Below are 13604 nucleotides of genomic sequence, written 5' to 3'. Positions count from 1 at the left end.
CATTTACTAAAGAATGTAAAAAAGCTTTTTAAATGTTAAAGCAGATGGTACTCTCTAAGAGAAGTATATACTAGGCTATGCTGTCGAATTTATTTGACAATAGATCTTTCTATTCATTCAATTAATCTCACATTCTGGAATTACTGTTCTCATGGGACTCATAGAAGCCAGTTAATAATAAAGGGAAGCAGCATAAACTGATATCTGTGACAAAAGACTTTTGGGAATATGGGTGGTTTTTCAAGGAGATACAGGTGACTTAGAATCATATCAACACACTAATTGTAAGTTAACTGTACACAAAGTCTGTTCAAGAAACAGCAGTTCATGTCAGTGAAGTAGGCATGACCAATAAACCATGCCAAATATGGCTAGTCCCATAAGGCACTCTTGATTCAAACTTCACAACAGCATCATGTGTACTACCTTAACAGTTAGGATTTCCTAACATTTTGTGCCAAAGGAACAAGTAAAAAATACTTCATTCATCATTATTAACCATTGTGCCATTATCATTTACCTATTTTTTTTCTATGAATACAAAAGGAGTTTCTACTCCAGTAATTATTTAAAGGAGGACAAGTCTTGGTTCAAATCTAAGGTTAGGTTATAATGTTATATAAGCTACATAGTTATAGAGATAGATAGAGATTATATACATAGATTATATACATAGGTTGGTAGGTATGTAGATAGATAGGTAGGTAGGTAGATAGATAGATAGATAGATAGATAGATAGATAGATAGATAGATAGATAGATAGATAGATAGATAGATAGATAGAAATGGATCAACTTGGAAATCTAATTTGCATATATATGTATGTAAATAAATAAATATGGAGAACTGGATATGTAGATAGGTAGATTTTCCTTGGATAATTCCTTATACAGTGTCTGTTCAATAAAAATTAATTCGTTGGTGAATAAGTATAACAAAATATTTTGGGGAATAGTGGTTCAAGCCTGTAATCTAGTTCCATCTCAACCAATGACTCACATGGTAGCTTGTGCCTATTATCACAGCTGTGGCGGAAGCACATGGTTGGGTGCCATGACATGTGCCTGTCATCTCCCATGACATGGGGAAACACAAATAGGAAGATAGTAGTTGAATGCAGCCTAAAATTAGAACCTACCTAGTAAATAACTAACATGAAAAGGTGCTGCAGACACGACTAAAAATATACTTTACAATACACCCCAGTGGATCCTCTTAAGATTATCCTACAACAAAAACACACTTTTTCCCACTTTTGAGAGGTAAGAATAGGGCTTTTCATCCTGACAAGACAACAAGCTAGCATTCTGAATAATGAGTGAATCAAACTCACTCTGCAGTTCATAGATATTAGTCCAAAGATGACAGATAATTAAAAATGGAGAGCAATAAGTAGCATGTACACTTCTTTTAATGATAGAATACAGAAAGAGAAAACATCTTTTTCCTGCTAAAAGCATTGTTACTCAGGCCCCACAGGTACCATGGATGTGAAGCCAATGATACTGTCCCAGATTGGCCATCCACAAAGGAGATGACTAAAGTGAGACTTCAATAATATCTGACTACAGGCATGAATGACTCAAGAGTTGCTTCATTTGGATGTGACAAAGGAAGAAAGTCTGTGTTTACTAGTCCCAGAACATGCATAGCCTAGAAATCAAGACCCACTCCCTGATATAGGCTTGGTCTACCACACTTGGAAATATTTTGGAAAAGCAGAGACTCAAAAGGAAGATGAAAACTCAGTAGAGGGGGTGGGAAGGTGGCTCAGTGGTAAAGCACTTGCCTTGCATGCATGAGGCCCTGGGTTCGATTCCTCAGCACCACATAAGCAAAAAAAAACAAAAAAGCCAGAAGTGGCGCTGTGGCTCAAGTGGTAGAGCGCTAGCCTTGAGCTGAAGAGCTGAGGGACAGCGCCCAGGCCCAGAGTTCAGGTCCCACGACCGGACCCCCCTCCCAAAAAAAAAAAAAAAGAAAAAAAGAAAACTCAGTAGAGAAGACCTGACAAAATAAGAAAGTGCCACTCATAAGTGTGAATGGAGCATGATACCAAACATTTGATCATCTAGAGTACTCTGTTATGAATCAACAACACTCAGGGATCATTTACACTGCAAATTTAAAAACTGAACAAGTATCTTTAATAGTGTCTTTTATGTCACAAAGTATGTTAGGTAAAGAACTTGGGATTTAAGTTGAAATGGGTAACACTGGAATGTAGACTCTGGGAATATAATCGCTTCAAAAATATATTTATATATGTATACATTGTATGTATATATACACGAGTATATATACATATATACAGGTATATATATTGAATATTGTATATTGTCTGATACTTTCATTTCATAAACTCTGAATTATTACTACTACTATTACTATATCTCCCATCTGGTCCAAGATTTAAGCTCAAGCATTTAATACTATCACCTTCAGGACTAGTGAATTCCATAGAGCTGAATACTCTTAAGTGTATTCCTTACCATCTTTTAAAAATCTATTGTACAGAAATTTTATAGTAGTCTTTTAACTCTTGCTTTATTTAAGGAGAGGTATTTGGGAGGAAAGAAAGTTAAGGATATCAAGGTTAGGAAAGACCCAAGAAGAGAAGAGAAAGAAAAAAAACCACATTCTTTTAAAATATGTTTCCTTATCCTTTTTTCAAAGGACTAAACTATAGATGACATTCCAGAAAGTACTTTGTTTTAAAACTCATGAGTGAGGTCTAACAAGATAAAAACAACATAAAACTTACTGAGGCATACAAATTCTCCTGCGCATTGTACAAGGTATTGAGCACAGAGATATAGGAGATATAAGGAATGCCTTTACTTGTTTATAAACATATGGAACCAGAGATTCAGTTCAAAGGAACCTATCTCCAACCTCAAAGATAGGAGAAAAGTCCTGAGACTTTCCTCAGTCATAAGCTAGTTATACCAGTTTTCACAAGAATGCAAATATTGCAAAATGACTAGCATCTACAAAACAAAGCTTAACTTACCCTATACAAGAAGAAAAGCTATTTCAAAATGAATTTAAGCAAAACATGGCATCTTTTCTTATTTCTTAACCATTTTCTTCTTTTGATAGAAAGAAGGGCAGCTGCCAGCTCACCTGTGTCAAACCCCACACTTGGTACAATGTCCACTGTTCCATGAAAGGCTCCAGCCCACGCTGAGGTAGCAGTGGTGACTGTGGTCGCATCTGTCTTTGTGATGTCACACTGGGGAGCAGGAATCCTGGCTGCACGCACTGATGGCATTAGCAGGGGCCCATAGGATGGATCCAGAGCAGAGCCAGCAGCAGGGTGATGGTGGTGGTGGTGGTGATGGTGGTGGCGGCGGTGGTGCATGTGCGCATGCGGGTGGTGCCGCATGTATACATCATGCATGTGGCTGTATGACGGGCTCACCTGAGATGCCAAAGGATAGTGCCAGGACTCAGACGTGGGAGGGGGAGGGGCTGGGCCAGTCTGATGCAGGCTATGGCCTGGCCAGGGGCTGGGGTCAGCTGCAGTAAAGGTGCCAGGGGGTGCGGTGACCTGGAAATCAGGATGAACTCCCCCCAAACAGGGTGCCGGTGGGGGCTGGTAAGAGCTGGTCCAAAAAGAAGTTGGGAAACTACTCCGCTGGCTTGAGAGAGCTGAGCTGTCTGAGAAGACAGAAAACACATTATTTATGTAAGATTCAGTTCTGGGGCAGACTTGCCTTTACTTGTCTGAACATGTTTTATAAGCAGGTGCATTAGCATGCACTCTTTCTTTCTCCGCTTGGGGTAAACTGATACCACGTTAACCTCTGGGCTTCCATGCTAGCATAGTGGTCAGCATTCCAAGAGTTGAATGCTCTTCTCCCTTTCCTGCCCTTCCTAACATCCACTTCACATTTGATCATTCAGCCTGTGCTGTCCTGGGTTTGTAATTTGAGAACTGAAGGGTTTTGCCGCCTCATGGGAGTCACGTGGGCCTTAAGCCTGAAAGATGACATAGCTGCACATTTCTCCAATAAAGAATAGTTATGCCAAAGGTGAGCTCTGAGTTGATTGGGAATAATTTTATCCATCCTGGTTAAGCAAAAATAGTTTTAATCAAATATTTCCAATGCCAATAGTAACAAATAGCATCAAGATCATCTTTAATTGTGTTCACCAACTTATTTACCACTAACATTGTATGTCATTTCATTTTTCTCCTGGGGAAACCTATCGTTCTACGGACTCAGAATAACAGTGGTTAACATGATGAGAATCACCACATTTTCAACTCCAGGTCAGGGACTTTTCACAGATGATCTTAGTCAAGAATCCCACCAATGTCAAGAGGGAGTTATTTTATCCAATCCATTTTAGTGATAAGGAAATAAAAACAGAGAATCAGTTTAAGGCAGACTGGTAAGAACAATCCAAATAGCCTCTCTCAATGATCAAAAGACTTCATATCTACCAGAGGGTACAATTAAAAATGTACCCAAACCTCTGGAATTTATGACAATTCTGTGGAAATAATATTGTAAGGAGATTCCAGTATAGGATATGGGTTTGGAAGCTTATAGGTTTAGAGGTTATGAGGAGTTGGAAATAACAAATAATAGTTATAAGGAAGGAACCTAGTTATAAGGAAGGAACAGGAAGAATTTTCTGCAACTCCATCAGTCCTATCAACTTAATATCCTCATCATCACATGTATGGATAACCTACTATGTGACAAACATAGGGTCAGGGATGCCTAGACATCATTTTTATTTAGAGGAGGGCAGATAAAGTGTGGTCAAGTAGAAGGCAGAGATAAAGAACCTGGAAACAGCCTAACAAAGTGATAACTGTTAAAGCTGAAAGGTTCCATAGTAGGTAATCCTGTAAAGGAGGAGAGAGTTACATATATACACACATGTAAATATAAATGTGTGTGCAGACACACAGTACTCACACAGGCCTACATACAGTAGTGAGAGCAGCACATCATTTAAAGACTAAAATTTGTTCATTAGGGTGTAAGTGACCAAAAAGTAAAGACTATAAGACTGTAGAGCTTCAAAGGCCTCAGAAGAGTGTGATCTTTCTGTCCAGAGTACTGAATGTAATTCTATTCCCTGAGTGGAATCTTCAAAGGATTTTAATCTAGTTAGTGTAGAGTAAGATCCACATATGTTCACCTGTAGTGACCATGTCTCTAATCTCTTGTCTCTAGTTTTGTGTAGGTAGTCAAAAAGTAATCATGCCAGCTCACCCCTTATGGACTACAAGTGGACATAATGATTCTTTTGCCTCTTTCCCCAAACCCTACTTCTCCCAAAAAAGTTTAGTGCTGAAATGCATTTCACTCAAATTATTGTTTTTCAGTCAGAGTCTAGCATTCTGTTTAGTGCCTTATTGATTGTTCCTTGTTATAGCTGAACATAGCCACTAAAGTAGTACATGTATTTTCACATTGATTCCATATTTTAAAAAAAACCTTGCTAGGTCTTCTCACTGAATGAAAGATATTCTAGGAGTGATCTGAATTAGGAATACTCAAAAGCTTAATATTTATTATCATTTCACTTCATAAATTTTTAAGAAACTGCCATAGGGAAAAGCATAAATAACTTAAGTCAACCACCAAATATATCATGAAACTGGTATAACTAGGCTGTCACTGTGCTGTCATATTCTCTAATTTTCATACAAGTTGTGACACTAGTAATACAACTAGTATCACCATCATTCTCTTTATTTGTTCCATAAATAAATAAATTGACAGTAAAATTTAGAGTAAAACTGTAGCTCTCAAATCATTTGCAGAAACAGGAAAAAATGGTGTTAAGGAGGCATTAGGTAAGACTATCTACTCATCAAATCTTCAGACATTTCCAGAAAGCTATCAATAGATTGTGCTTCAACTCAATCTCAAATATGTTGTTCTCTTACTTGAAGCAAATATGTTTTCTTTAATCATTGCCTCCTGTGGGCATATGAAAAATGCTGCTAATGAAAAGGAAAATTGCAAATCTTGTGGAAAAACAATTCAGTTTGTCTAGGCAATGGAATTTGTAGAACATTTTTGTTACACTAATAATGAAAGTCATCATGATTAAGACATAAAGCCCACATTAAGTTCATGGAGGGTTCTCTGAATCACTCACACACCACAGCTTGGCCACCACCAATTTATCACTTTGCCATCACAAATTTCATCTTTGGGACCAAGTCTTCATTCTGCTCATAACTTCCCTCTCCTGGTACAACCAGAATTCCATTATAAAACCTACTGAACTCCAGACCACAAATATGTGCCTGAGACAGAGTTCCCTTTATTCACCAACGCCCCCCCCAGCTTCAAAATGTCAAAAGTAGAAAGAATATTCCATTTTTCTGAGTGTTTATGTTTCATCTCTTCTAGTTTGTATGTACATAGAACCAGTCATATACATTTGTTATAATTTGAGATCTTCACACAAATATATATTGAACAAATTCCTTCCCCAAACAATCTAATCCTATTTGTGAATTATCATGTTGCAGAGAGTGAACACATCATCATTGAAAGTAGACATCTATTTTTCAAAGATTGAACAATAACACTTGACAATCCTGGAGGGAAAAAAATAAAATTAAAAGCAACTTAATATTTTCCCAGCTGGCATAAGCCATTACTATAAATTCTCCAGAGATCTATACATGCCTTTACCAAAAACACTGTTGCACTTTACAGATAAGTGAAACAATACTGAGTGGAAAATAATTATGCAGAAATCTATACTCCAGAATCACTACTTGGTATCTTGCTTATTTAAAAGAAAATTCCTTACACAACAAAACAGATGACATGTTTTGCTTCATGCTGGAGAAGCAGTGTGCTTATTTCATATGTATGTAAATTTTTTCATTATGTGACTCTCCTTATGGGTACTTAATCACAGCCACATTGTTGAACATAAAAACATATGAAAAATTGTACTAGCTATTTCCATGCAATACTACTTTTTCAGGTTGGTGGAAGGAAACCCAAACTCTCTATGGTAATTTTGGGTTCACTACTATTCAAGATTTGGGTCACGATAATATTTCAATGATATTAGCTCTGATAGTCAAACATATATGTAGAGCCTAAATATAATTTGGTTCAGTTCCCATTTGAGATTTACAATGATTACACACTCAGAAGCACACACATACACAAATCTACACACATTTATTTCTAAATGAAAAAGACAATGGAAAAAAAGTATTTTCCAGGATGAGCTATCCAGAGAATGCTAAACAATATCACTAAGTAACTTTACACCAGAAATGTATGCAAGAAAAATGAAGGAATGTGAAGGGTAAACAAAGGAGGAGGCTGCAATGCTTGGTAAGAAATATACACATTATCCTGCCCATGTAATTGTAACTCCTCTGTACAGTATGTTCACAAATAAAATAAAATTAAATTAAAAAAAAAGAAAAATGAAGGAATTTAACATAAGATATCAAATACCTCTTTCAATTTGGGATGCTTTTCATATTAACCTTATATATTTCTTTTTAAAACTGAAGAGAGAATACTTTGAGGAAGAATAAAATTCAAAATCTAATTATTTTAAAATATTTAATTTTGAAAACAAAGAAAATTATCTTAAGAAAAAGGGAACATGCAACTCTTGAACTCATCATCTTCATAACCTTTGTATTAAATATTGATGAAAATACTTTGCATTTAAAGATAACCTTTACATAAAAGATCTCATTAAAGAAAACATCCTCAACACAATTCTTGATATAATTTAAGTTCCATTCTCTTATTCTGCTTTCCAATAAAACGAACTATTGGATCAGAAGTCAAATGAAATCTCTGTTCCATTATCGATCATTCAAAATGTATGTGTGATTTGTACATCAAAAGATTGCCTCTGGTTATTTTATTGTAGAGTTCCTCAAAATAGGTCTTTTGACTCCCCAAGGAGAGATTTAGAGTGGTGTGGGCTGCCCATACCTCCGGAGAGCACTGGGATGACTTCAGTGGGACCTCACTTTCACATGTTCTTCCTAAACTTCCTGAAATGGAGTTCTTCCAGTGCCTCCTGGAATTCTTGCTCAGCTCTGTTGTTCCCAGTTAGCCAGCTTATCAGCATGCATCTCCTCCTATAGGCTGGTAAAGTTTAGTATTCATTTGCAGGGGTCTTCCCCTTATAACTGAGATGCTACTAGCAAATTATTACAGCCACCGACCAATAGATAATTAGCTTTGAAACCACAAGAAAAAAATTGCCAGTAATTTTATCAATATGCAGAATTTTTAAATCTCTGACCTATTTTGGTATGCCTTGATAACTAACACTATCTTTTACACACACTCACACACATACACACACACACACACACACACACACACACACACACACACACACTTTCAGGGAAAACAGATGCATAGTGTAAGGTGTCAAGTACATTTTCTTAACTGAAAAGCTCTATTTACCACTCATTAAAATGTATAGTAAAATTAGCGATAACTGATAAGAGATTCTACCAATGAGCACAAAAAAATATTTCTTCTCAATGCTGGGTGACAGTGGTAACGCCTATAATTCTAGCTACTCTAAAAGCTGTGATATAGAGGTTCATAGTTTGAAGCCAGCCTAGAGAGAAAAATCTATGGAACTAGACTGGATCTCCAATTAACTAACAAAAAGCTTACTGGATACATGGCCCAAGTGGTAGTGTACTAGCTGAGCAAGCAAACTTAAGCAAGCAGGTAGCCATGAGTTCAAATTTTGGTATTGGTAATGTCCCTAGCTCATAAAAAACGCACATTAAATTTGATACTATTATATTATTATCTATGTCAGTATATTAGCCTGAACATATACTATGGAATCTATTCTACAATGAAACATAATTCAGTTCTTAGTTCATTTGTATCTCTGTATCATGTCAGTGGGTGTGTGATAACTTCATGCTACAAACTAGATGATTTAATATTGGTGCTAATAGTCCTATTACCTTTAACAAGATGGATAGCCTGTAGCTCCTGTTTTTCCAAGATATATTTTTTTAAATAATGCTTCACAAAGCAATGCTTCATAAAGCAATACTTCAGAACAGAATCAAGACTTTTTTCTGTGCCAAATGAGTGTAAACTTATTTAAGGAAAGAGAATAAGCACCTGACTTTAATTGTATACTTTGTTCCAAATCACAAAAATTTTATAACATTAGAAGAATGTCAACAAACACATACTACAGTGAGGGAATTTAATCTCAGAGAGATTTTAAATTTTTAATCCAAGATTATATTGCAACCTGCAAATAATAAGGTATGGACTTGAATCCAAAATGAGCAGGATCCAAAGACTACACTATTAATCCTGTGTCATTTTTAGCACTTACAATTACATCTCACCACCATATGGCACTCACATTGTTACACTGTCTCTGCAACCTTTCTTTTGTGGCTCCCATGCATCATATCCGAGTTTGTATGTTGGTTTAAAGCAAAGACACAAGTAGAAGCAATAGCAAATTCTTTTTACATATAAGAAGTAAATAATACATTTGAAATCACAGAACTTTACACAATGAAAAACAGCATTTATTTTATTCAATTACTTGTTTTATAAATGAGAAAACTGTACCAAGAGATATCATACAGCATAGTACCAAAAAAATCCTCTACTGAAGACTTTTATTTTTCTAATCTTAGGTGCATGGTACCAACTTAGTTCATCTCCAAAAACCTAATCAATCCGTTTTAATTAGAGTGTCCACATAAAAAGACATTTTCTTGGAGAAAAATGATATGAACCAACTAGATAGGGTATTTATAGTCTCAGTGGGAGAGGAAGAGACAAAATGCCTTAGAATATGTGTCCTATCACTTCACCTCAAGCACCGAAGGTATGTCTGTTCCTCACTGTACATTCTAAGTTCAGCCCATCTTCTGGTCCTTTACTATGGCTAGTTCTTCTCAGTAGAATTTTTTTTGGAAATATTCACATGAAGAATATTATTTTCTTCAGGTCTCTTGAGATGTAACCATCTCAGATAAGGCTTCCATTGTCATCCTGCAGGTCACAGTATCTTTTTCACTATCTCTACCATCCAGGAAAAAAACAAAACAAAACTATTACATGGACAGAAGGCTCTGTCAATCTACTTGCTGTTCTAGTCCCCATATCCGGAATACTACTTACTGCACAGTAGGAGAGTAATTATGTACAACATAAATTTCATTAGAATGAAACAAGAGATACACTTGAAAAAGATATGAAATAAAAGACAACTTTTATCATAATCATTAAAAAACATCACTGTTCACTCTATGTTTACTAAAATATTACATCTGCTTAAAGATCTCTGATTATTCTAATAAGTTATATATATATATATATATATATATATATATATATACATCCATGAAGAGTACCCATGGATTGAAGTGGTTTTGCATATATATATATACATATATATATGTAAATATATGCATACATATGTAAATTCTACTGACTATAAAGCTGTAAACAACTTCTATGGATAATTTTGGGCCCAACTTTCTGCTTTCCAGGCTGAGCAATCCACGGTTTTTGTTTTTTTTTTTTAAAAAGTGGACATCACATTTATTACTCTAGTGAAACATTGTTTTCATAGAATTTATTATTAACAGGCTATTTAGTAAAACTATAAGATTCATTGAGGATTTCTTACTTTCTACAAATTATTAACATTTACTATATGCTGTTAAATAGAATATGAGATGACTCCATAAGCATCTTAGGGCTCAGTTTCTGGAAAAAAGTCCATGGTATTTACCATGGTATTTACTTAATTGGTATTTACCAATTAAGTATTACGTATGCCAGAGAAAAACTGGGAGGGGAATGGACAGGGAGGAAGGAAAGGAAAAGGGAAAGAGCAAAAAGGGGGAAAGGGGAAAAAAACACATTTGATCTACAGATCAGACCTAGCAAGCAAGCCAGCACCTGTCCAACAGAGTAGAACCATTCCTCTGAAATTGAGAGGAGCCAGAAGTCACAGCTCACCTGAGCCTACTTCAGGTGGCTTCTTCATGAGGATCACTCTGAGCATTTGTTAGAGTATGATGTGGGTGCAATGGATTTGTGGCAAGGCACCCTACAACATGTCTAGCAGAACTAGATCAGAACTTGTCACACTTTATTCTCCATCTAAATCACTGTAAAGGCTAATTTAATACAAGCTAGAGTGTCTGATACTCTAGGTCTAAGGCATGGCTCAAGAATTTGAATTTCTAACAGACTTCTGTGTGATGTCTGTTTTCCTAATAAGGAAAGCAAGCAGATGTAAAGAACCACTTTATTAGATTCTTCTTATAAGTAGATAATTTGGAGGAAAAAAATCTGTAATGCCTTCTCTCTGAAGCTATCATGGGAAGGACGTGGTATTTTCTCCTTGTAATTACCATGATTAAGATGTCACACAATTAATTTTTCATGAGTCAGAAGTCAGATGCAAACAAATCTCTGTTACCTCCATACCGAAGGCAATCAAGAAGAGTTCATCTGAAGCTTTCTGTGTGTATCAAGGTAAAAACATCAGATTAAACCATAAAGATGCTACTTTTGATGACTAGATTGTATTCTATAAAGAGTGAATAATAAATCCACAGAGAAAAAAAAGCTGCAGGAAGAACACAGAAGGCTTTAAACCTGTGTTCCCTTCAGACTCAGACCTCTACTAGGTCACCACATAACACGTAGAGGAATGAGCAAAAGCTATTTTTTTTTAAATAGAAGCTGATTCAGGCACGCCTATTATTCAGAGATCCAAATTGGGCCATGGGGGCTTTAGCAATGGGGCTTTGCAGCTCCATTCACAGCCACTATAAACTCAGGCTCAGTTATATCACTATTTTCCATGAGGAATTTAAGGGGTGTGACTGCATCTTTTCCAATCCTGCATTCCACATGTGACAAAACTGATCCAGCTGTTTGTCTGAAAGAAATTCCTTGCTGTCCTTAAAAATTAAAAACCTAGTGGATATCCGTCCTCCAGGGGCAAGCCTCCAGCTGGAACCTGGTACAGGCAGTGGCGTAACAGAGACAGTGCCCTGGACAGCATCTGCTTTTGAATTCTTACCTCGCCATAGGGGGGTTAGCCCCATCTTGCTTTTTGAAATGGCAGATTCTGGGTGGAAGGTGCTGGCTTGGCCCAAAGCTCTTGAGAAGTGTTCATCCACTACTGACCCAATGTCTCCCTGGAAATAAGTGAAAAGGACACAGCGAGAGTTAAGGTACTCCATCTCGGCAGGCTGGTCTTTCTCCTCCTCCTCCTCCTCCTCATCCTCCTCCTCCTCCTCCTCTTGTTTGCTGGGAAGGGTGATTTCCAGAGAGTCCTGCATCTTGCTGTATACCGCTAACTTCTTCTGGGATGGAATAAACAAAACACAGTATCAAAGGCAGTTTGTAAAAAAGCATTAACCAGTTAACTTTTCACTTACAAAAAAAAGAATCTAAATATTAACATATGTTTGCAAACTGTTTCTTCTACAGCTATTTCCCTCCCCAAACCTGCTGCCGCCTCCTGCACTAAGAGAGGAAAAAAAATCTGTCATTTTAAATTTGGCAAAGAAAAAAGTTCATTATCAAATTGCAATATTTTCAGTGTCAGACAGAATTTTGGTTTTGTTGTTTTTGCTTTAAATCCAACTACACTAATAGAGTGATGGTTAAAACACAGTGACAGATTCTTTTCCAACCCTCCCCCCCCCATTTTAGATTGGCTATTAAAGATGTTATGTAGCAGTGACATTATAGCTTAGGATAAAGAAGAAGAGAGGAGAGGAGACCTAACTGTCCAGGGGCAGGGTGGAGAAGAAAAGCTTTTCATAAATGAAATAAACTAAAATAAAAACAGGAATGCAGCATCTTATAAAAGGATTTGGCAGATATGCTGAACTCATTTCTCAAAACTCAAACTGAAATGACAAAATAAGTCTGTGTGAAGATCCATTTTGCATGGAACATATTTTTCAGATGTTCTGCTAACCACTATTATCATAGAAAGAAAAAATGTTTTATTGTGGCTTACTGAAACTAATACCAAATACTAACAAAGACTATCTTTCTCAGATAAAAATGAAAAAACTTTGGCAATGTGAAATAACTGACAGACGATCATCACAACAGTAATAATTAACCTATATTATGCTAGAAACACTTCTCCAACCCTGGCTTATTTCCTCATTCAATATTTACAAACCCATACCATAGTTATTATTATTAAACTTAAAGACAAAGACACTAAATCATCAAGGAGTTAAATGAGTTGCTGAAGGTCAGAAACATAGAAAGGGGAGCCAGAATGCACAATAAGGCATTCATAGGTATAGATGTCTGTATGTGTGTGTGTGTCTTTTGTCTGTCTGTTTGTTCTCATGAAATTTGTTGAAGAAGGGAAACATACCTAATGAGACAGGTCACTGAAATATATTCTGTGTTGTTATTCTGTGTTATGCTGGTAGTTAATTGTTTCTTTTTCTTCCTTTTCAATATTCTTTACTAAGCATGTGCTATTTTGATCATCAAATGCTTCAATGTGAATTACTTTTTAAAAGATAATGCTAACATCTCATAAAAAGTGTAATTTTAGTGACCAAATAAACTTT

The 13604-nt window shown here is 36.2% G+C and overlaps 1 protein-coding gene across 1 annotated transcript in view; it reads right to left on the bottom strand.

Annotated features, from left to right (window-relative positions):
* Positions 1–13604, bottom strand: part of Vgll3 (vestigial like family member 3) — a 60717-nt gene that overhangs the window by 36642 nt on the left and 10471 nt on the right. Inside the window, exons 2-3 of the mRNA XM_070030446.1 lie at positions 12077–12362; positions 3125–3661 (exon numbers count right to left, since the gene is read on the bottom strand). Coding sequence (XP_069886547.1) covers positions 3125–3661; positions 12077–12362 — 823 coding nt within the window. The remainder of the gene's footprint in view (positions 1–3124; positions 3662–12076; positions 12363–13604) is intronic.

Source organism: Dipodomys merriami, unplaced genomic scaffold, assembly GCF_024711535.1.
Source record: "Dipodomys merriami isolate MVZ:Mamm:240054 unplaced genomic scaffold, mDipMer1.0.p SCAF_2, whole genome shotgun sequence".
NCBI lineage: Eukaryota > Metazoa > Chordata > Mammalia > Rodentia > Heteromyidae > Dipodomys > Dipodomys merriami.
Note: the sequence above shows the minus strand (reverse complement) of the source record. Positions and strands in the feature narration are given on the sequence as shown.